The sequence below is a fragment of the Condylura cristata genome, unplaced genomic scaffold (genome assembly GCF_000260355.1).
Source record: "Condylura cristata isolate star-nosed mole 26May11 unplaced genomic scaffold, ConCri1.0 scaffold00016, whole genome shotgun sequence".
Classification (NCBI taxonomy): Eukaryota; Metazoa; Chordata; class Mammalia; order Eulipotyphla; family Talpidae; genus Condylura; species Condylura cristata.
The window spans coordinates 5,083,178-5,109,053 of NW_004567117.1; the positions used below are offsets into that span (position 1 = coordinate 5,083,178).

General features: G+C 40.8%; 1 protein-coding gene across 5 annotated transcripts in view; it reads right to left on the reverse strand.

Moving 5' to 3' along the window:
• The window catches only part of PTPRM (protein tyrosine phosphatase, receptor type, M), a 558,641-nt gene that overhangs the window by 93,403 nt on the left and 439,362 nt on the right, over nt 1–25,876 (reverse strand). For all 5 annotated transcript variants that reach the window (XM_012725901.1, XM_012725900.1, XM_012725902.1 and 2 more), the window contains one exon: nt 5,168–5,255. In XM_012725901.1, coding sequence (XP_012581355.1) covers nt 5,168–5,255 — 88 coding nt within the window. The remainder of the gene's footprint in view (nt 1–5,167; nt 5,256–25,876) is intronic.

The following is a 25,876-nucleotide window of genomic DNA, read 5'->3' on the forward strand; positions in this document are numbered from 1 at the left end:
GGGGGGGTGGGGAATGGGGAGACACAGGGTGACCATGGGAGAGAAAACAGACGCGGGCCCTAGCCTCAGGATGGTGATGTGTCCAGTGAGGGGAGAAGAGACGAAAATTGCTGGTCTCTTATTACTGGATGGGCAGATGAATTAAATGGCTATACATATAAATAAAATGGCAACGAAGAGGAGGTAAAGGGCACTGAGAAGACCGTGTGGGAGCTGACTTGGTCCAGAGGTGTGGAAGGCTACCCTGAGGTCATGAAATGAAAGGGCAACAAATAAAGGGCCAGGGAAGGGGGGATGGGGTGAGACAGAGGGGCACAAAGAACATAGAACATGTTTGAGGGAACCCTGCTAGCTTGAAGAACTGCAGGAGCCAGGTAGTCAGACCTGGCCCCCAGGCCTGGGGTAAGGAAGAAAAGAGTCAGCTATAACTTCTGTGTTTCTGACATGCAAGATGATGTATGTATGGATGGACAGAGAGATGGGTGGGAGTACAGGATGTTTGCTCATGTGGGTGACACTGGAAGGTAACCAGATTGGAGAGGGGTGTAGGAGCAGATGTGCAGTGGCCTGTAGCCAGGACAGCTGATGGGGCTATGAAATGACAGGTCCTAAGTGTGAGGTCTCGTGCACTGAAAATGATGTTGTTGGTGGTAGAAATGTACTTGAGTGGTAGAAATGAAATGTTTTCGTGGAGGAGTCTGCTTTCTACTGAGTGGGACTTAGCAGCTAAAGCCAAATCCAGTCCATTGCCTAAGTAAGTTTTATTTTAACACAATTAGACTGTTCATTTATGTGTTGTCCCTGCTGCGTTTACATTCAATATCAGAGCGGGGGAGATGAACTGAGATTGGTGGGTCTTCAGAGCCTAAAATATTTATTATCTGGTCTTTCACAGAAAGACACAAATACTGCCAAAGGGCAGTATCCAATTATGTTTAACCATTGTTCTGCCTAGCACAGTGGCAAATAGTAGGTGATCAGTTAAGTATCTGTTGAATTGAAATGCATTATTGGATTTATCTAGTCACACACTCTTGGTCCAGGTGCGAGGTGATATTAGCTAGAGGCATGGGATTCAATGTTTCTGTGGAAAACAGTTGTGCTCCAAACCTCCAAAAGGGTCAAAGCCCAGCCAGCATAGGTGGGGCCTCTGGAGGTGGTCTAGAGCTTCACAGGTGCAAATCCATGAGGAAAGCCACAGTGAGCCTGATGATGTGGCCCTGAAAGCAGTCAACGGACATGGCTTACTGAAAGGGATTATGCTTCAAACCAAGTTTAAGAAAACATATTTTCCTAAATAATTAAACCTACAAATAATTTTTATATCAGAAAAGGACATCTGTGTACTTCTGATCATAAGCAAGTTATTTTAACCTTCAACAAGCCAACTTAAAAGTGAGGGCATATTTAGCATTAATAAAATATTTTATCTTTGTATAGAGTTTGTGTTTTTCGTACAAAAAAAAAGAGTATACATTTGATGACAATGATGTTGGGAGGAAAGGTAGGTATGCTGATCTTTTGTTCCTTTTTCTCTACAGATGTGCTGGCCTGGACCCTCCTTCAGCCGCAGCACCAGACCGGGCTGATGGCAGGCAGGTGTTGGCCATTGCCTCTCCCCCAGCCCATGATTAAATGTCCTCTGACACCCTGTTCCCTGTTTCCCCCGGGAGCCCATTCTGAGCGAGATGACAATTAGTGATAAAGGGTTAAGAACGACCACATAAATTAGATCCTGTCCCCACTATCCTCCTCAGACAACAGCATGAAGCTCCAAGAGGACAGTAGCAGCTCCAGAATTTCTCTGTAGTGACAAAGAGGGCACCCTAGGGCTAGAAGACTTAGCATGGAGCTCTCTGAAGAGCAAGTACACAGTTACTACTTCATCTACATATTCATTTGAAGTGATTGGAGGCAATGAAGGATGGGGAAAGAAGGGACTAAAGTCTCTCTAAGCTGACTCTTGTCACAAACTCTGGCCTGTAAGAAGGGTAACTTCAGGCCTGGTGGCAAGCTGGGGGGCACAACCATCTAACCATCCAGTGGGCAGTTGCTATAACAGCTACTCGTAGGTGATTCCTGCCTCTGCATCTTACTGGCTAGAAGGCCTCAACATTCTTTATGCTTCAGTTTCCTCTCAGTAACAAAATGCCTCCATCATGGTGTCATTACAGGGAGTGAGTGCATTAACAAGTACAACATGCTAAGAGTGCTGTCAAGCATGTAGTATGTGTTCAGCAAATGCTAGTTTTTATTATTTTTCCCCCCTATTCATTCAAAAATATTTCTCAATTGTCTACCAAGGACAGGTATTAAACTAGGCATTGGAAAGAAACAGACTCAAAGTTACATCTGGACAAAGGCCTTAGTACACCTAGAACTGTCCTCATGTACGTTGCCTACTACTGGTCAGGATGAGGCCTGCATCTGGGATACTCCAGCTGCTGTAAGATAGAGGTTTATCAATATACCCTTCTGCCTGGTGTGGATGGAGGGCCAGGACACTGCTAAGAATTCCTATTTCACCCCTGTGAATCTCTTTGGAGTCTGAAATCAAAGAAACTCCTAGAAAGGATCCTGTATATCTTTTCTTTTTAAATTTATTTATTTATGCATACAGAACTGCGGTACAGGCTAGAGGTGCAGGGGCAGTGAGAGGGTTTATCAGAGACAGAGTGGGGAGCAGAACAGGCTGACTGATGAAGTACACTGCTGAGGGGAGCAGGGGGTGGGTCAGGAGAGGTCTGCAGCATCATCTCCTTGCCTGGGATCAAACTCGCACTGAAGCCACTGTGGCCAGCTTTCTGTGCTGTGTTCTAACCCTTTGCCCTACCAGGGAGAGCCCAGGATCCTGTACATCTTTATGGAAAAAATGAATTTTTCTCATTGTGAATATGAAAAAAGGTGGAAGGTATTTGTTTTCAGTGTTTTATTTTACTTTAAAACATGCTTTGAAAAACTCACCCTTGCTCGTTGACTACAGAACTGAAACACCAATAGGGGGGGGAAGAATAGGATGGGAAGGAGGCACAATGGTCTGTGGTGGAGTGTGGGCGAGTTGGTGGGGATGCACTATGGGGTAATACCTGATGGGGATATCCCAATGTTGCCTCTGTTACAAATAAATTAACTGCGGCCCTCCCTGGTGGCGCAGTGGGTTAAAGCATAGCACTGAGAATCTAAAGCCGCTTCCTCATGAGTTCAATTCCCGCCTGCCCCGGAGGTGACCACATGGCGTGGCAGACCTCTCCTGACCCGCCCGCTGCTCCCCTCAGCAGTGTACTTCGTCGATCTCCCTGTTCTGTTCCCTGCTCTGTCTCTGGTGAAGCCTCTCACTGTCCCTGAGCCTCTGGCCTGTACCCCGGTTCTGTATGCACAAGTAAAAAATAAAATCTTAAAAAAACAAAACAAAACAAAACAAAACAAAAAATCAAATAAATTAACTGCAAAAACAAACAAACAAAAAACAAAAAAAAAAAAAGGGGAAAAAATGCAGTATATTCCTAGTGCTTCACTTAGTCATGTCAAAAGTCCTTTCCAGATAGACCATGCTTCCCTGAGGTCCACAGGTCCAAGCCTTCTCTCCATGATGACTCTCTGGCAAGAAATGCTCATCGCTTCTCTGCAGCCTTGACAGCACTCTGCACACAGCCTCATGCTGTGTCACCCCGCTGCACTGGGGGCTGTTATCTGCCTGGTCCACTCAGCTCCGGAGGCAGGGGTATTGTCTCATCACATTGGAGTCCTCTGTGAGGGCCCAGCCTCTGGTGTCCCTATGCTGCCTGATCTCACAGAGGAATGATTATATCCAGGTTCACAGGCAAGCACGTTCTACCTCAGATAGACTCCTGACATGACCAAAGCAAGCGATCAGTCATTTGTTTTAAAGTGAGACAAAACATGCAGAGCCAGTACTTGCCACCTGCAAATAGTGTCTTAAGAATCACCACAGCAAAACCAGGGCTCAGTTAGGATGAGTCTACCATACGGAAACCCTCCCCCTTATTTTTCTTACAGGACATGGTAGGTCTGAACTGTGCAAGGGGGGAGCCACTAGTCTCATGTACTATTTAAATTTAAAATGATTAAAATGAGTACAATTGAAGACAATGCCTCGGCCACGCCATGCCAGTCATGTTCTTAGAGCTCACGTGAGGAGCAGCTGTGTGCGGTGAGCAGACACAGCAAGTGATAGTCACAGGCTGCCACAACATCTACATTTGTCGTGCTGAGCAAGGTGATCTCAGGCAAATAAGCTTTAACTGCATTGTCACAGTCATCAGTGCTAGTAAAGAGCATCCCTTGAGTACCCAACCCTTTCAGTTTGTTTCCTGTAAGTAATGAGACGCAATGACTGGATGTTCTCTAGGCCTCTTCTCACATTTCCCCCCTTTCACTTACGTATCTCTAGGAATAGTATTAATTCTCCTCGTATTTCATTGGTACCTCAGTGTGATCCTGTGTGACTTAGAGTGCTGTAATGTGGGGAATGGATGGCTTCAGCCCTGGGAGAAAAAGGCTCAGCGATTTGCCACACGTCTCCGCATCGTTTGGGAACATTAATGAGGTCGGGCTCCATTTAAAAACTGCCCAAGGCATTATGGATTGGTAACATTCCGTTTTTCACAGGAGCTGGGAATTTCTGAGCTACACTCCTAGCTCTTTGGCTAATGAGTGTTGTGATATGGGGACAATCATTTAACGTCTCAGTTTCAGTTTCCTGTCCTTAAAATGGGGCCATTACTGACCTACCTAACCCAAGTGTCTGCAGGATTAATGAGTTAATGTTTGCCGAGAGCACTGAGCTCCTGGCATTAGGTGTGCTGTGCACCACCGTTTCTATTCATTCTCCTGTCGTGGCTGGGAAACATTAGGGCCACGGTGTTTATGCCTTCTGAAATGCATTTTCTGTCTCAGCATTTTAACATTACCTGTGTTACCCAAACCTTAAATCTAGAAGTAAAACTAGGCCCATAGTAAGACACACTGACGTTGTGGGGGTACTTAAGTAGTTTTTCCTTTCTTTAATAAGAGCACAATATCAGCCTTTCTACAGGATGAAAGTAATAATTGCCTTGTAAATTCTCCATCTGTGAGACTGGTGGTCAATCTCTGCAGATGTGAAAAGAAAATTACACCATAGCACAATTATACTTCCAGCACTTACATGCAATGATATTCCCATATCTGTTCTTCATTCTGTTCTCATCTTTCTTCGCAGAGTCCCATGGTGCAGACTGTCCTTCAAAGAAGCTCTGGAAGAAGAGAAAAGTGACAGTGCGAATTACAATTGGGTGCAGTAAACACAGGGATCTTAACGATGGAAGATGCTCTTAAAAATGTATAATAGGGGTCGAGGAGGAAAGAGGATGTTCACAGGAATGGGATAATGGTTTATTAAAATTCCTTATATAGTTTTCCTCTCCTTAGTGTCTTACAGACATGGATGGGGTCTGAAGAGATGTCACAATTTATTAGTATAATTCATTAAAAATGGGCTGGTTAAAAAATACATATAGGCCCTCCCTGGTGGCGCAGCGGTTTAAAGCACAGCACTAAGAAGCTTAAGCCACTTCCCCATGAGTTCAATTCCCGACTGCCCCAGAGGAGATCCACATGGCGCGGCAGACCTCTCCTGACCTGCCGGCTGCTCCCCTCAGCAGTGTACTTCGTGGATCTGCCTGTTCTGCACCCCTCTCTGTCTCTGGTGAATCCTCTCACCATCCGTATCTCTGGCCTGTACCCCAGTTCTATATGCATAAATAAATCTTAAAAAAAAAAACACATATAAAATTTTGAAAAAAAGGAAAGAAAAATGGGTTAAGTATTCCTCCTACCCGATTTGAATACTTATGATAGAATGTTGACTATTCCTCTAAATTTCTTAATTATATTGCCATTTTAAAACATTCTCCAAAGAGATATAAAGATACTGTTTTGCTTTCCAATTGCTACCTGAAAGGTTACTTTTAGTTAAAATTGTGGCAGCGGGTAAGAGAAGACTTCCTGACTTCAAGGCTAAAATCCTATAATAAATTCTGTCAGAGTTTTCTCTTCATTTTTAATGGAGTTTAGATGTCCATTTATTTAAGGATTTGGCATTATTATGCCAGAGTCTTTAATCTTCAAGTTATTAGTCGGACATAATTTTTCTATTCAAGTTATAATGAAAATGTCCTCTGCTATCAGTTTCCAAGTGAAAAAAAGTTCTGGGGGTTTTATTTCCTCTTTAATTCCCTTTTACCTTGATATAGTTAATATACAAGGAGATAATGGGAAGGACAGTAGCAGAAATATTCGGTAAGAGGATTCTTGACACTGCCACTGCTACTCTTAGACTTCTTGGAACTCTGGGGAAAAGGAAAAGAGAAGGAAGAAGAGATAAAGGTGGAGCAGATGAATGAAAGCACTATTCTCTGGCTTTAGGGCCAGAGAATGTGGTGTTGGGAGTGGATACCCTCAATCATTCACCATTACGGGACTGCAAGGTCTCTTCAGAACTGAAGCTCTTCCTACTCCCCTGATCTCTGTTCTACCTATGGTTATGGACATCTTGGTCATTTCCATCAACATCCAGTATAACGGACCTTGAGCAATGCAGGGGTTAGGGACTTTAAAAACCCATATACAGCTCTTGACTCCCTCTCACTTTAAGCTAATACTAACCTGCTCTTGACTGCAAGCCTTACTGATAGCATAAGGAGAAAAGCATTGCATATTTTGTATGTTTATTTATTATATACTGTATCTTAGAGATAAACACAGTAGCTAGAGAAGAGGACATTAAGAAAATCCAAAGGAAGAAAAAATACACTTATATAGTTTGCTGCATTTATCAGTACTGTAGGATTATGTTGTCTGTTTATGAGAAAATCTGGGTGTAAGTGGCCCTGTGTAGTTCAAACCTGTGTGTTCAAGGATCAATCAGCGTAGTGAGTAATCCCTGGTTCATTTGTTAGGCCTTTTTATGGGTCCAGCTGCGCCTTACTGAACTTGTCCTTAGCACTCCTGCAGTGCACATGCAGCTCACAGACCCCTAAGACCAACCCCACACCCCCACCCACCAGTGCGCCCCGTGGGACGTGGCACTAGGTCACTTACTGCCTCTGCCACCACACCATGGACTCTCTGAGGACTGGGACCGTGCAGCCATCATTTTGGTAGAACCTATCCTCACAGGGGGAGGTGATCATTCATCACTGAGTGACTGCAGTGTTTGGCGACAGTTTGTTGGGCTTTGATCTTAAAATAAAGTTTTACTTTTGCAGCTTCATGTGTGAGGGTCTCGAAGACTAGGGAAGTGCGTGTATGCATCCTTTGCAGATTTCATTCTGCCCTGCTTTGTAAGGCTCATGCCTTCTTGTGATCTGCTGTGGACTGATACCACACAGCTCAGCTGTCATCAGGGAAACAGCCCATCCCTGCATTGTCTCACCTGCTCCACCTGTCCCCGTGTGTATATGGAATAGAGCAACAGGGCACATCATTTAATATGTGTAATATGCAAGAGGGAGAGATAATACTATAAATAAAGGAGTTAGAGTTTCAAGTCATCCATTTTAAGGGAAATTAGTCATGATCATCCTTGACACATTATCATAACAACTTTACCATATAGGTATCACTTTATGGTACAGATTGGGGTCAGATAAACCATATACTTACTGCTATACTAACAGTGAACACTATACATTGATAACTGGCATCTAAAATACTGTATGATACAGGGAAAACACAGTTACATTTTTTTTTCAGATTACTACTATTAAGTCAATAGAAATAGTAGCAGTAAAAACCACTAGTTAATGCTATCTAGAACAGAACCACAAGATGAGGGGATTTAGCCAAACGTGCAACTTCTATTCTGTTATAAAATAAGCATTTAAAAAGTGTCAGGGATTTTAAAGCCATATATATTTTTTAAATTTTTTAAATAAGTTTATTTTTACATCATTTTGTACATTTTTTTTTCTGTCTCAATTGTAATCCCTGCAGGTCTCCCATCACCAAGTCATCCGTGTGCCATCATCATAATCCCGTGGACTTCCCTCACCACCCCACACCCGCCTTTGATCCCATTCCCCACTCCATCCCTACAGAATCCAAAATGTCTCTGGTATATGGCTATTCATTATTCTTGTTAATTTCTCTCCTGGTCCATTATACTACTGCTATGAGTGAAACCATCCGGTATTTTTCTTTCTCTAAAGCCATACTTTTTAATGAATAGTATCGTTGTTATTCCATGAATGATAATTATTTTACAGTTGAGTAATAACTTCCCTTATAGCAATTTAATTATATTTTAAGTTTTTCATGATGTAATTACCAATTTCATTTCCTTCTGCTTTTTGCACCCACCCATAGTTTTAAGATTTTGACTTTTTTATAGGAAGATGAAAAAGGTAGCTGACTTCTTAAAAATTTACTTGCAGCAGATATTTCCCCATTTTACAGGGGACTGGGTGGTGAGTAGTAGAAGATGGGACTATAACACCTTAGGATTCAGGACAGGGAATCCACACTCTGGGGCTTTGTGCATATTAACTTTCCAGAATAATAAGAACAAGCATGGGAGGGGGGTTAAAAGATACAGACTTTCAGTGACAAATAGTCATGTGTAGCATGATGACTGCAGTTAATATTGTATTACATATTTAAAAAGTTGCTAAACGAGTAAATCTTAAAATTCTCATCACAAGAAAAATTTTGACTATGTATGGTGAAGATATTGATGAGGTTTATTGCAGTGAACATTTTACAATATATACAAATATTGAACCATTATTTTGCACACCTGAGACTAATGCAACATGTTAGTTATACTACAACAAAACAAACAACCTCAAAAGCAGGTATTTCAAGGCAGGAGCCAGTTGTGCTTGTCTTGAGGAGGGGGAGGACTCAGAGGTTCAGGTACTGGAAAGTAAACCCAAGTTTATTGACCTAAAGACAGCACCAATTCAGATCAAGAAAATTAAATATTTCCCGGAGTGAAAGCAAATGATTTTGAGGGTGACCTTGACACCGTCCAGTAGATCCGTGGTCACTACCTAAGATTATGACAGGATGAGAGAGAGAGATAGGGAGTGGAGGCAGGGAGTCAATACTGACTTAGGGGAAGCGACACACACTCAGCTACTGAGAGAAAATGCTGCTAGGAGATCTGAGCAGAGCCAGGCTGAGCCAGGCTGAGCCAGGCCAGTGCCTTCCTGATCTTGACAAACAGATGCTCCCGAGGGAGCTTATGATCACAGCTGTGTTGCCTTAGCATTTGTGATAATCACAGGACTTACAAAATCCTTCACTTTTAAAAAGTTATTTTAATTTGATTGTTTCCACTTGACTGGTGACCAGAAGACAGATACCAGTCAACAATGAGATGATAACCAGTTCCCTTACATCTGAGCACATGTGATTCTCAGCCTGTTTCATAGAGGAGGCCCAAGTGCTACCTGAGATCAAACACTTAGGAAGGTGGGCATCCGGAAGCACCTGTAAATAACCCCATTGTCCCAGCTAGGAGCAGTGAGGCATGAGGGGCTTGCCTGCCTGCCTTACAGCTGAGGGGCTGAGATGTAGAAAGACCACAGACAGCTCATAGCACCAACCTCAGTGTTTCCTGACTCTATACTGCTTTCTCCACTGACCAAGACTCTCCAGAAATGGTGTTGAAGCTAACAGGGCTTTCAATACACATGGCCAACAATTTGCTTTTCACACCTAGATCTTATTTCCTTGTCTTTCAATAATGGCTTATAACAACAACATATAAAATATGTCAAGTAAACATCATTTAACAGTTGATTCATTTTTACACAATAGGACAACTTTCCTTATCTCACAGGACCCTGTATTCGCTGTGAAAAAGCAACAGCAGAAGAACAACACAAGTGGCAGCTCTTGCCAGGAGTCTCCCCAAATTCCTACCGAGGAATTACATGAATCGCTTTTTAGTGGCAAAAGTGTTTTTTCTTAAACAAAACAAAAACTTGTCTTTTTAAACAAAAGTTGAGCCAAAAAAAGGTGTCATCCATTCTGTTTTGATTCCCTATGGATATGGTAACTGGGTTCTGTATTTTCTCGAATAGTTTGGCTTTCAGTTACATAGCCCATGTCTCCACGATACACTTGCATTATTAAGACCATGTGTCCTTAGCCTTGGCTTGGAAAGTAAGTAATATATGTGTACATGGAGTCCTTAGAGAGGAAGCAAGTACTCTCGGAGTCAGCTAACTTCTGTTTCTTTTTGTTATGGAGATTATTATTTTTTATTTTCTAAGATGGGCCCGGTTTTACATGTTATGACTTTTTGTCAGCATACAGGTTGAAATAAATATCTGAGAAAATAAACTTTAGATTTATGATTACTTCAATGCCTGAAGTTGGACAAAAGGCAATAAATTGTTTAAATTCTAATGTAAACATAAAACTGAGCCACTGAGCACTCAGAGAAGCTTTTGACACGACATGGTTCTCTTATACTGTGAACTTTGCTTGTTTTCCTTTTTGGGAATTTCATGCAAGAATTTTTACCAGGGCAGAAATGTAGGTCATTAATACTTCAGAATATGAGCAACACCAAATGCTGAGGAGCTACACCCTCCTTTCCTCATTCTCCCCAATGCCTGAGATACCTTTAACTACTTGAGACACACCTTTGAGCTGCAGACCATGAGATGGACTTCACCCATCCACTGACCACCAGAATAAATTTCCACCAGTGAAACACACCGGAGGAAAGGTAAGTAATTTTGCTTTATAACCATTCTGTTAGACCCTATTTCACTTAACTTTTTGGCTTTCCATTTCTTTTAATAAATTAAGCAAATGTATTTTTGTTGCATTTTCTCCTGTGCAATTTTCACTGGGTAAGAATAAAAGTTTCTTTAGGTAGTTATATCTTCAAGAAGGTCAAAAGTTTATATGTGCTTTTTTTGTAATTATGTTAAGTTATAGCCAGGATATAGAAACAGTCTAAATGCCCCAAAACAGATGACTGGATTAAGAAGGTGTGATATACCTACATACACACACAACATGCATACACACTGGACTACTACTCAGCTATCAAAAATGCTGCTATTTGGGGCCCTCTCTGGTGGTGCAGTGGGCTAAAGCACAGCACTAAGAAGCCAAGGCCACTCAGCATGAGTTTGATCCCCAGCACCGGAGGTGACACACATAGGCTGGCAGACTTCTCCTAACCCACCCGCTGCTCCCCTCAGCAGTGCACTTCATCAGTTGGCTGGTTCTGTTCCCCAATCTGTCTCTGGTGAATCCTCTTACCGCTCCTGCATCTCTGACCTGTACCTCAGTTCTGTGTGCATAAATAAATAAATCTTTTAAAAAAATGCTGCTATTCACAGCAGTAAGGATGGAGATAGAAGGAGAAATACAAATACTGGATAGTGTCTGATGTATCTGATAAGTGTCAGATAAAGCCAAATAAAAAGCTGACTGTGGAGGGGGACAACCTGAGGGGGCAAGGGAGAAAGGAAGGGCTGAGGGCCAAGATGGTCTGGGCACAGGGTCAGTGGTACACCCTGGGTTTTTTGGTGATGGGTGCATTATGGCAAGACTGCCTCAATGGGGGAGCCCATAATACTATCACAGATGTACCAATGTAAGCCAATATTAACTCAATCAGAAATATTTAAAAGGACAAGAAATAAAATGATGGAAGTTGAATTACTGAATACTTTGAGAAGGATTGTACACTGTACAAAAATTCTTAACAAGTAGCAAAGGAACTCTCCAACACTGCTGGTGGATATGCAAACTGGTCCAACCACTATAGAAAGGTTCCTCAAGCTACTAAAATGGAGCTACTAAATGACCCAGCAATTCCACTCCTAGGAACCCAGCTAAAGGACTCAAAAGACATTAATTTAAAAAGATAACTGCATACCTACATTTACTGCAGCAATATTTAGAATAGATCAGACATGAAAACTACCCAAATGCCCAAAAATAAATGACTGGATCAAGAAGATGTGGCATATATACAAAATGGAATACTATTCAGCAATCAAAAGAGATAAGCTCATGCCATTCATTGCAATATGGAAGGAGCTAGAAGAGAAAATGATCAGTGAAATAAGCCAGAAGGAAAAAGAAAAACACTAGTAGTTTGATATTGATAAGCCAGAAGGAAAACAAAAAATATTAATAGGAGGAATTTAGGGGAAGCAAATAAGGGGTCAGAAAAAATAACAATAGTAATGAAAAAGAACAAAATTAGCAAGCAACCATAAATCAGAGGCATTCTGCGAGGGAGGGAGAGGGATCAAAACAGGGAAGAGAAGAACACAAGCAACTAGTGTGATGGTGCACGGGTGGTGGGAATACACAATGATATAAAAGATATAAAAAAATAATAAATGACACCAAAAAAGAGAAGTAGCTTATCACCACATATCTAGAGAAAAGTTGTTCATATCAAATTTGTAGACAGTAAAGCCAACCAGATTTTGAATCCCTTTAGTACTGAGAGAGAATTCTTATTTGAAAGGTTCCAAGGTTCCTGACCACTCAGGTGATGCCACGCTTATCTGTCCTGTTCATATCCCTCTGCCGACCACAAACCCTATGTCATGTTTAAATACAACCATCAACTCCTCTTTTTTTTTTAATTTTTATTAAAAAGTTTATTTTTACATCATTTTGCACATTTTTTTTTCATCTCAATTGTAATCCCCACGGGTTTCCCATCACCATCAACTCCTCTTTAATTTCTTACCTCATGACAAATTTATGAGCAGGTTCACTAAAATAAAATTCAACCAAAGTATAGGTGTGCCTTTGGAAAAGAAATCTCATGAGGGTGAGCAGGAGTGCTGGTCAAGGGAAGTAGGGCTAGAACCAGCCTGTAGTACCCGAGGACTCTCCCTGCTTGGGGCAGAACCCCTCAACCCCCTAAGGACAAGCCTGGGGACACAATGGTCTGGGCTCCCTGAATGTGTTTTACAGGAGGAACTTTAAATACAAAATGCACACTTAGGCAATATTTAGTGTTTCAGGCAGCTTTTTAATATGCAGATACAATTTAACACACTGACTATGGACTTTTTATTGTGAAAAAAGCCACTATGTATTTGTGGGATTTAAGTTAATGGTCTCATTGCACCTTCTGTTAGAATTTTCATAAATATACTTATGCTTTGACTCTACTTAAAATGTAATTAAAGTGTTTCCTCTGACTACCTTAGCTCATATATACTGAGAAAAGGCAGCAAACCTGGGAACTACTCTGAAAGAATAATAAGTCTCTGAAACAATAAAAATGAAGCCAGGCAAGCTCCAGTGAATACCAATGACTTCTCCACTTCAAGACTGCGCTCTCCATGGGCACAGAGCAGAAGGAAATTGAACATCCCGCACAGTCATTTTTTTCTGAATAGGAAACATGTTTTTGTGATTCAATAACCTCCTCTCCCACCCCTCTAACCGCCATCATTTTCCACAGGATATAATTATACATCTCAGTTGCCCACCTCAAGAGAACGTTATACCAAAATGATGCAGTCTGTTAAAAATGCCACAGCTCCCAGATATTAAAAAAAAGGAGAAAAATTCCTATTCAACAGCAAAGCTGCCAGAAAGAAAGGGGTGCAGTTCAAGGCTGTACATAATGCACAGTGTGTTTTCAGGTAATGCAGGGTCAAGTTTTTTCAGGAGTTTCTGAAATCGAATTTTTCCTCCCTTTCTCATATGAATAAAACTGTGCACGTAAAGTAACTAAAATCATCACCCTGGAAGAAGGTAGATGAGCTCACTGGGGCATGCAGTCTCTGAACTTTCTTTTTTTCTGCCTATACTTCTCTCTGGTTCTTTTAAGTGCTGCATTTTATTAGGACCATATAAACTACGGCGCTTGCACAGAAGGAACTGAAGGCACCTAAAATTGCTCACAGGCCACAGGGAGGAGTGCCCATGGGCAGCCAGCCCCAGAAGTCCAGGCCTGTGGTCCCCTGTCACTGTCACTATGCAGTGTCCTGGGCTGAGGTGGCTAAAAGGAGTACGTGACGCTTGCAGTGCAGGAGAGGTGAGGATTAAGTGAAGGCAAAAGCCAGATACTAGAACTGTTATTTAATTTTTTCTTTTTAAAAATTTTATGTATATATTTTACATATCTTTTCATTTTATACATATTTTCATCTCAGTTGTAATCCCTGTGGACTTCCCCCTACTAATTCACCCATGTGCCATCACCGTAGTCCCGTGTGCTCTTCCCACTTGTTTTGGTCCCGTAGAACTGTTATTTTCAAACACATTTAAATTTAAATGTAAACACTCCTTGATATTTTTTTAAAGATATATTTATTTATTCGTACAGAACTGGAGTACAGGCCAGAGATGCAGAGGGTGAGAGGATTCACCAGAGACAGTAGGGAGCAGGCAGATCAAGGAAGTACTCTGGTGAGGGGAGCAGCGGGGCGGGTCAGGAGAGGTCTGCCATGCCATGTGGAACACTGCCACGGCAGGCGGGGATCCAACTATGCGGAAGTGGCTTTAGATTCTTTGTGCTGTGCTTTAACCTGCTGTGCCACCAGGGAGGGCCCCACTCCTTGATATTTTTAAAAAGGTTGCTAATCCAGCTCAGTAAACTCAGATGGCCATATTCTATGCAACTTATTCCAATTCCAAAGTTTGCAGGATTTTTCCATTTGGCAGCACGCAGGTGGGTAGTGATCTTGGCACAGTCGCCATATCGCCTTCCTTTCCCTAACATCTTTTATTCTTTTGATAATGGAATTGCAGCCTAAAAAAAGTCATGTCATGTTTTGGTGCCTGGAAGCAGAGCCCATGCTGTTTGATTGAGCTTTAGAACCTGTTTTGTATTCTGCTGAAGGTACCCTGGATGGGTGACTTTTCCCAGCATCGTCCTACAGGAATAATATCTGCTTATGGGATTTTTGAAGCTCTATCAGTTAAGTGTTTTTATTCCTATTGCATAGGCATTGAAGTTTAGAATCAAAGGAAGGAATTTAGTGGTTGCCTGAGAACATGCGGCCAGTTAGCAGAAGAGCTGGGGCCCACAGGCAGGCTGTGCTGCTCCAAACGCAATACTCCTGGAGCACTGGCCGCAAAGCTGGCAGAGAACCCGAGTCTGTGCTCAGTGCATCACATAGTGCAGACAGCTTTCGGAAGTCTCATGGCCAGGGTCAGAAGCCACCAAGCAGCTCTGGCTGCCACTTTTTATAGAGTAAAGCGGCTCCATTCCCTACAGCCCTGTTAACATGTGCACAGTCTCCCTTGGATGGGAAACTATGTGCACCTGCAGGGACCCTCAATCCACCTGCTCTTCTTTAGATTGCTCTTTTTCGTTCCACCTTCAGAGCTACTGTGGTAGAAGGCTCCTGCTAATGATGGAACATATCCCTCAAGTGTATTGGGGTGGAAAAAAATTTTTAAAACTCCTATCAAGTGGCCAGAGAGAAAAAATACTCTTGAATCGAGTGACAGTGATTTTTTTTTTTTTAAAAGGTTAACTATGGATCACTGGCTATCGAAGGACATTCCATAGACAATGGAATGGAATTACAGATTGGTGTACCAAAAAGTGGCTTGAAATAACTATGGATCTGGCTATCGAAGGACATTCCATAGACAATGGAATGGAATTACAGATTGGTGTACCAAAAAGTGGCTTGAAAAGGGGAGCTGTTTTTATATAATTGGGATGAGTTTCAGCTAAGGATTAATTTTAAGAGGCAGAGGGTAGTGGGTCAGGGCTATTTAACCCTCTCTTGCCTGCTTTCTTCTCTGCATTCTCTGGAAACGCATTCTCATCGTGTACGGGGCCCTCTTTTATCTGTTCTCTGGCCTGGAGGCCTCTGTCTTCCTATACATGGATGAAGTCCTCACCCATGATGCTGCAGAGGTGGCTTAGAGTTCTAGGGAGTCCCAGGCACTTATCTCTGAAGGGGGATTGCAGGGCCCATCTCAATCCTCTGCCTGGAACTCAAAAGCTGTATCTGCAGACTCCTCTGTATGGTTCTAACATGATTCCTGCTACTTACTCTGCAATAAGCCTGGAGTAATGGGGGCTGGATTGCTAGGCATTCACAGCAGTGTTTATATCATTCTCTAAAATTTGGTTTACTTATGGGTTGACTATTGCCTATCTTTTGATCATGGTGCACATCTGAGGTCAGTCAGTTTTGCAAAGAATCTGGAACTTGAACCTGTTCTCATTGCATTACCCTGGAGACTCCAAAAAGGCCACAGTAATTGGAGGGAATGTCAAAATAGTGATGTCTACGAACAGCTTGTCAGAGGTAATACCAAAAAGGACTGCTCTGTTTTAAAGGTAAGTGAAAGTATCTGATTCAACTGCTTTGCAGTTTCTCTAAATCACTCTGGGTTTAAGTCCTACCTTCAGGATTGCCACCCACATTTCACCAAGATAGAAAATTTCATTTCCCTTCAGATGCAGGTATTGCCAGGGTTTGAGATGTTAATATCACTTGAAAGCTGTCATTTCCACCACACCTGTGCCTGCCTTGAATGAGTGATTTGTCAGTGAGCCTGTGTTAAAGGTACCCAGATCTTCAGAGACGAGCAGCGGTCCCTCCTTGCATAAAGGCCTCCCTGAAGCCTCTTGGGAACAAATGCACACTTTTGCAGAAATCTAGCTGCTGTTTCTTTCTCCAACAAGTCAGAAAAATTGAGTTCCTATTTATCTCTTGCCTGCATTATTCAGTAGCTCCCTATCTGTTCTCTTCCCCATCTTCCCGTTTGCACACTTTTCCCAGAGTGAGCTTTTTAAAAACACACCTGAGTATCTGCCACTTTCCTGTTTGAAAACCTGGCAAATCTCCCTATTAACAACACGGTGGTCACAGGGATTGAGAGACTCAACATTGCAACACACTGAGGACACAGCAGGTGCTCAAGCAGAGCTGGAAATTGCTGTTCTTGTTCTAATATTAAAGTCAGACTTTGATGATAATAAGTCCTTCTCGACTTTGCTGCCATTTTTTTTTTGTTCCCGTTCCAAGACAATAATTCTTTCCAAACTTTTTCCTCTAATGATTCTATATGCTTCTACCTCTGATTTTATTCAGTTTTTAGAAATGGGGCGACATCTGTTTTCTTGTGCTCCTCTTTTAATGTGAACACATTCTGTCCATGGGAGAGCTTTCACAATGGCCTCACCTCAGAAAGCACAGTACATAAGCTCCATCAAATGTCAAGGAAAATCTAAGGATGCTTTTTTAGACATGACAGGCTTGGAAATGAATAGGTATAACAGAAAAAGGAATTTTAATGAGAGAACTGTGACTCTCTTTTTTGACATCTATTAATTTATAAAATCTATCAGCACAATTCCCATGCTTTTCCCGCAGTACCTAAGTCATGGTGATTAATGATACGAATTAAAGAATTACTTCAAATATTTGGAAATCAAGGTTAAGAAATACATTTTCAAAAAGTTAAGTGAAAAAAATATTACATCTCAATGAACTGTCAGTCCAATTTATAGCCTTTGAAGCAAACATTTTCACTGAAATTATAGCTCATTAGGAAATTAGAGCCACAGGTGTGTCTGTGATTGACTAATGTTTGGCTAAACATCAGTTCTTACTGAAGATTGTGAACCCCTTCACTTTGGAGGTTCACAGACCCTTTCTTTAGAGAAAAGTCTTGGCTTTCAGCCTTAGTCTATGGGAATATGGAGAAGGGTCCAAATGAAGCCCAAACATTAAGTCTGCAGCAGGCTCAGGGCAGAAACCCTGACAAGGTGGAAGTTTCGACTTGTGACTGATCAGCTCTCCAGAGAGAGGAGCTACTACATTGTTTGCGGGGAATCCGGACAGAAATTCACCTCTAAAAACATCAGATATTCATGGTTAAAAACATTGTACCAGAGACTTGGGTGGGATGCCTTATGCACCTGAATGCAGTCCCTGAACAAAGACTGTTATTTATTTGTAAGCAGGTGAAAGGAAGATAAAACAAGAATCCTGAAGGCAAGTGAAGAAAACGGGATTCAGCAGCATTCTTCCCCAATTTTAGTCACAGAAGTGACTAAATGTACCACCACTTCTTCCTGTCTCCCCTTACTTAAATTTCCTTGAATGAAATTTAAATTTAAATTTTAAATTTAAATTTTACTGTATATTTAAATATGTTCACTTAGAAATAACACCTCACACCATTGCAATAAATGGAAAGTCAAATTAATGAAATCAATAGAAGAGTAGAAACAATGAAAATGAAGCACTGATAGTAATTCCTGTTTGGCAGTGCTAGGCCTTTGGTCTTGGTTTTGTTAGTGAAAGTTTGAAAAGACATTCTAGCCCCAAACCAAAAATCACTGATGAACTAAAAGGACTGAAAGAACTAACTGGAAAGGCAACCGCTTTCACACATTGCAACTCAGCACTGTTTATTACTTGAGAGTGGACCACTGAAAAACCACCTGGTACACATCCGTTGTTTTCATCTCATACTTGGGGAGAAGTCTGAATTCAGGTCACCATTTAATCTTGGCTCACAGCACAGGGGGAGGGGCCGTGGTGGACAGGGTGGACAGGAAAGAACAGGAGACCTAGGTTCAGAGGATAGGGTCTCTTAAGCCCAGTTCTGCCTGATTTCTAAGTGTGTGGTCACCTTCAATTTGTTTTTAAATTTATACAACAGGAATACTGTAATAATTTAATTACTTAGCAGAATTGCTTTCAATATTAAAACCAATAAATGTTAATGAAAAAACCATGGAAAGCGGTTGTATATAAAGTGTCATTCAGGTCCTCTGGTGGTGCAACAGGTTAGAACGCATCACTGCAAGTGAGTTACAGCTACTTCAGAGCAAGTTTGATCCCCAGCCCTGGAGTGGATCCACATGGTGCGGCAGACCTCTCCTGTCTCGCCCGCTACACCCCTCAGCAGTGTACTTTGTCAGTTTGCCTGTTCTGCTCCCCACTCTGTCTCTGGTGAATCCTCTCACCACCCTTGCACCTCTCTCTTGTCTGTACCCCAGTTCTGTATGAAATCAATAAATCTTTAAAAATACAACTGAGATGGAAAAAGACACAAAATGTTGTAAAAATAAACTATTATTAAGAATAAATAAATAAATACATACATAAATAGATAAACAAACTGTTCTCAGCATAATGCAGTAACTTGAGAACTTCTGTGGAAATTCTCAGAGTATGTATTAGTTCTTCAGTATCTTCCCTCCCCAATCTCAGGTGGGTGGAGTAGAACCTCTGTTCTGCCTGAGTACACACCATCCACCTGGCATGTAGGTAGGAAAAGCACACCGATAGTGGCAAATAGCTGACAACTATAAATCAGAAGATTCCTATATTGTAGTTTTATTTGAAACTAATATTTTTGCAGCCTGGTCCTTAGAAAGGTATTTTGCTTTTTGAACATGCTTCTATCTAGTTTCAAATAAATTACTGTCATGATTGAAAGAGTAATACTGAAAGGATACATTTTATTTGGATGTCATCAGACTCAGAATTTAAAATTTCCTCTAACACCCTAAGTCAAAGATTTTGTTGTTTTCTAGAGCCATAATCGGATGAAAGGATAACAATTAGTTTGAGTGAATCAAGGTCAAATGCTGAGAGAAAGTAGTCAGAAGTTGTATTTAGAATTTGCTGATGCGTTAAAAAATGAAGAGTTGGCCCTGGTTCAAGGCACCAGATATTAGATTAGAGCCTTGGAGGCACAAAGTTCAGTGTTTTATTTAGAACTACAAGGGCTGGGATGAAACTAAAACTAAGATGCCTCTTGCCATTAGCAGTATTGCCTTAAAACATTTCAGAGAAGGCAAAAGAGTTGAAAGTAAATTAAAGGAAGCTCAAGGGTCAGTTTTGAAATGCAAACAACAAAGATCTAACGCACCTGGAGGACCTACATTACCACTTCCATCATAAAACAGAATGAACTCTCACACACTATCCAGAGACTGTTGTTTCAGCAAAGAAAATTCTTGAATGGAGATCAAATTTTTGCCAAGAGATGTAGTAACAGAAAAATGTTGATTCAAACATTTTGATTATAGAAGAATTATTAATGAAGTCACAATAAACCCAGATGCCATGAATATTACAAGATAATAAGTGTAATATACTTAATATGTTCTAAATATCATCTTGAGAATACCTTTACCTATAGCACCCTATAGATACCACTGCCTAAAACAATATGTCTTTAGAAATTACTACCCATAATGATATCTATGCTAGTCTATAAAATCTCACACATGACTCTTTATAGACAAAACTTTTATATTCTTGCTATTGCTTTAATTTATATTCATGAAAAGAGACTCTATAACACACGTTAACCATATTAGTTATTGTCATAACCAGTGAGCTACAGAATCATTCCATTGGTAACCAATCACCAGCCACTAAGTTTGAAATGAATTTAAAATTGTACCTTATATTTTTAAAACCATTTTATTTTGAAATACCTAGGGATCCACAAGACATTGCAAATATAGTACATAGAAGTCCCCTGCAGTGCTTCGCTCTCCCTGACGAGTAGCAATGGTGTCTGTATAACCATAGTGAAGTATCAAACCAAGAAACAGGAATATGTACAATACACATGCTTAGCTCCATGCTAATTCATAGTGGGGGAAGAAGGTAAGTTTTTATTTCCCTGGGTTGTATGATAAATTCATGTTAAATATTTAAAGAAACTGCCAAACATTACCAGAGTGGCTAAACCATTTTACATTCTTACCAGAAATTTATGAGAGGACCAGTTTCTCTACATCCCCTCCCCCTCATATTTCTATCTCCCCCACATCTGGATTTTATTTCAGCTGCCCTAATATGTGTAGTGATATTTCTTTATGGTCTTAACTTACCTTTTATTAAAGGGTAATCACATTGAGTATCTTTTCACATGTATATCTGTCACCATATACCCTTTTCAGTGAAGTGTTTTTCGTATCTTATTTTCTAACTGGATCGTTTGTGTTTTACTATTAAGTGTTGAAAATTCTTCATATTTTCTAGATTCACGTCGTTTGTCTGATTTATGGGTTGCAAATACTTCTCCATTCTGTGACTTGTCTTTTTGACTTCTTAACACAATTTTTCATAGAGCAAGTTTTAAATTTCGATGAAGTCCAATTTCTTGATTTATTTTCTTTTATGGATTGTGCTTTAGGTGTGATGTCTAAAAATGCACCCAAACTTAATCCCCAAAGAATAACTTTTATTTGAAATGCTGCAAAAATCTGTACTGTCTGATAACTTGATTAAAGAACAGTAATTAATACTGAATAATCTACAATACTGAATCAGTGTTTGCATGATTAGTAACGATATTAAAAATATCACGCGATGCCTTTGTAAATGCATCTGTGAACCCCAAACACACAGGCTTCCCAAGATGACTGTTAGTATATTTCCTTCCTCCTTTTCTTTACTAAATGAATGAAATGAGATCTGGGACCTATTCCGCAGGATCACTGAAAGCATCCTGTATCCTCTAAAGAAAGGGCAGTGTTACTGAAAGGCTTGGTGTTGACTTTCAGTTCATGGCTCATACAAACACCCTAAACACCCTGATGGGGCATCAGCCCTGCAGCTCAGTTGCTCAGTGACACAACCACACTGAAGTAGCACAGTCAATAACAACACACAGACTGGTGGCCATGGGGTCCGACGGTGCGAACGCTGTGCTTATAGAAAGGGGCTGTGCTCAGCTGACTTGGCGGTCACTAAGGCAACCCCTGCAACAAGCTTGGACTGAAGAGTAAGGAGGACAGAGCAGGCACAAAGCATTCCAGAGGAAGACAGTAGAATGAAATCTTTGTGGATCTGCCAGTATACTCAAGACACCAAGGCTAGACCAACAAATAAGTAGGAAAGGGTAAGGAATGAACAAGAGAAGTTAAGAAATTGAAAGGAGAGAATGAGAACATCAACATAAATACACATCCAAGATAAAGACATAATGGCAGTTGTTTTCCATGACTTTCTATATTCCAGTTCTATGGGACACGGGGACATGGTGTTGCTTTGGCAAGGGACACTTCCTTTTTTTTTGTTTTTTGTCTTGCCTTGAAAGTTCATCTAGACACTATATATCAGCTCCAAACTAACTCTTTTCATTTCTTTAGTTTCCATTTATATATTTTTACTCTAAACTTCTTTGTAGCTACGTGTCATTTCGGTTTCCTTTATAGATTTGATACACAACAGTCTATGTTACTTTTATCACTAGAATTAATAGATTATGTGTTCTTTGAAGACATGGTCTGTGTTCTCACTTTTAAACTGCGCAGGAGGCCTCTCTGATGGCCTTGGGTTTAAGTCTCAGGGTCATCACCGCTATGACCTAGGTTCAATCACTGGCTAGGTAACTGGCCCACATGGCACAGCAGACTGCTCCTGTCTTTCCCATTGCTCCCCTCAGCAGTGTATTTCAGTATATCTGCCTGTTCTGCTCTGCACTCTGGTGAATCCTCTCACTCCCCTGCACCTCTGGCCTACACCCCAGTTCTTCTACATTAAAAATAAATAAATGCGGCCCTCCCTGGTGGCGCAGCAGGTTAAAGCACGGCACTAAGAAGCTTAAGCCACTTCCGCGTGAGTTCGATCCCCGCCTGCCCAGGAGGTGACCACAGGCGTGACAGACCTCTCCTGACCCGCCTGCTGCTCCCCTCAGCAGTGTACTTCGACATTCTGCCTGTTCTGCACCCCACTCTGTCTCTGGTGAATCCTCTCACCCTCCGCATCTCTGGCCTGTACCCCAGTTCTGTATGAATAAATAAATAAATCTTTAATAAATAAATAAATAAATGCCTAAATAAATTGCAAGTAGAATGCTGAGTACAGAGGTGAGAGCTGAGAGCTACAGGACTCTCAATTGAGGGGTTACTATAATGACTGCTGAAGCTGCTGGCAAGGCCACTCCAGCTGTGAAGGTAGTGGAAGTTTACCTGGTGGAAATACTCCACATCAACATTAGGACCTCTGGCCACTTGTGGCTAATGAGCACTTGTAAAGATGAAATTATGAAGAATTATAATTTAATTTAGACTTACAGCATTACATAGCTACCACAGGTTAGGATTCATAGGGGAAACATTAATGTGGTTGATGGGCAGGAGTTATCACAGGATTCACTGGCCTAACTTCTCAGGGAAAGTCACTTGGTTGGGTCTCAGGTGGAAAGATCTCTCAGGCTCCCTGAATAAGAAATATGATTTTCTTAGTATTCTGGGCTGAGTGGTGTCTCTCCTCCATAGTCATATGTAGAAAACTTAACCCTCAGTAACCTAGAATATATGGAGAGAGGGCCTTTAGGAGTTAATTAAAATGGACCCTAATCCAATGTAATTATACAGAAGTTCTACTACATGAAGAAATGGCAAGAGGGTGGCCATCAACAAGCAAAGGAAAGAAGCCTCAGAAAGAGCCCAAAGGCACCTTGATCATGGACTTGAGACAACTATGAGAAAATATATATTGTTTTAAAATCATTAACTAATTTATAAAGTGTTGTTTAACCCACTCAGTCTGAGATTTCTTTTTGTCATGGATGCCCTAACAGACAAATACACTTAGGATATTTAGAAATGAGTTATTTTCAGCAATGAATAAACAATTCAATTGAAATGACTCAGATGTGTTAGCTAGAGTGCTGATGGAGATATTTCCCTTCCAAGTGTCTGTTATGCCCACGGTGTCACAAGTGGTGAGGCTACTTGGCAACCCAAGTCCTTAATGTTGAGACTAATAGATAAGTCAGAAAGATAATTCTTGGTTTTTCTGGGAAGGGAGACAAGCCATCTATATAGTATAAGAAAGTGAGAGACACAGTTCTGCAAGTGGACACTTGATGCTGTGTATCTATATGCATTTTTGCCTCTCTGACCATCTTTCCCACGTGGTCATTTATACTTCTGTCTTTTTGGAGGTATTAATATCCCTGAATTCTTAGTCAAGTCATAGTTCATGCAATCAGGGAGAGACTCTTTCTTAATGCTGCAGTTCTGTGAAGTGTTGATTAAAAGAGATTCACTCACAGGGGCAAGCAAACCCCATTGCTCTAACCTTAAACACACAGCATCAAATGAAAGCAAATGTGGTCCGTGGGCTTACACTGGTCGTTAACCCGCTCCTTAGGTAGGCCTCATTTTGTAGTGATAGAGTGGGCAATTCCAACAGCTAGAATTAATTAAGAACTATACAGGGATGCTAACTAGCCAGCAGCAATCTGCGGAGTCTTGGCAGTTAATTAAAGGTCAAAAGGGGTCTCCACTCTTCAGCTTTGCCTGTATGTGGGGTCATCTGCTTTGTTCTGAAGTCTTGCACACAGGCTGACTTTTTCATTTCCGATTTTTAGCAGCAGAAAGTGACGATGAGAGAGGTCGCGATTGCATCCCCATCCATTCAAGATGCTCACTTTTAAGTCATCCTTTATAGATGAGAATATTTTCTAGGATATATAAACTTTTTTTTTCTAGGATATATAAACTTTGAAAAAAAAAATGGATTTCACAACCTTCCTGAAGATTTTGTCTATTTATTATTTGGCTTCAAAAGAGGTAGTTACAAAACCATGTTGAAAAAAGAAGGGAATGATGTGTGTCTTGTACATAAATGCACCTCAGGGGAGAAACTCAGGTCAGGAAAAGGAGTGGACATTTTGACAAATACAGGTGGAGGTTGATCATGCTATACAGATCTGGGCATCAGCATCAGTGGAGAAGCTACCACCTTCTCTCTCCTGTAGCCATCCCATGTGAAGTCATTATCCGCAAGTTCACAAGGATGCTATGTGGCACGGTCCCTTTCTTATTTTTTTTCAGTGGCTACATGCAATTTTCTACCTACTCAAGAACTGCAAATGAACTTATAAGCAATTACATTTCTGCTGAAATGTGTAATGTGATCAGGTCTTTCATTTATTTATTTTTTCATTTTGCCTGTTCTCTCACTACCTAGTGCAGCAATCCCTCAATCAGAGTGAAGGTTGAAGTTTAATGACTTTATGTATAATTTAGTTTTCTGCAATATGGCTCTCCACTTTCTGTTTTGCATAAGCTTAGAAGAGGATGGCAGTTTATCAGATCTGCAAGGACGCCAAAGATTTATATACATTTCAGCTCTACCTTTTTATCCAACAACTTCTTTCATTAGAACTGTACACTTGAGTTAAATTAACTGCTGTAAAATATTGCAAAAGTTCAGTCTAGGAGACAGCAGATGCTTTTGCTTTTGGCTTTGTTCCCCAACTATACATTTTTAGGAAACTTTGGCTGTTGTATAAATATAATCCTTACAAAGACTCCAGGCTTTTCTTTTGCATTAGATTCATTAAGGATTGATTTAGGTAGCTTCTTAGATTATAGGTGAGGTATATACTGAGAAGTCAATAGAGATGTTGGCCAGAAAAGAGCTAAAGAAACAGCGTATGCCACCCATTCAGAGTACAGGAGTAAAGTGAAGTAACATATCGAGAAACAAAATCCTACTTTGTAGACATGCTTTATGTGTTTCCAGTTTTCCTTTCCTTTCTCCTTCTTCCCCTATTCACATGAAGTTACAGGAATACAAAATATACTGGTTTTTCCATTTAAAAGACTGGCATCTGAAGTTTTTAAAGGCATCGACTAGGCTAGAAACACAACATATTTTGAAAAGTGTAGCTCTTCCAGTAGCCTACCCATGATATAAAGTGGAATATTTTCTAATTCATTCTCTAAACACATACACATGAATGAGGTTTTAAAAATCTTGATTGCTATTAAATTTTGCCTTCACCCTAGTGAATTTTAATTAGTCGGGTTATAAAAGTTTGTATAATGACTTTTTGGACATATATCATTCTAACACTTCAAACACAGACAAATAATTTCAATGTCTCCTCTCTGTTGTTC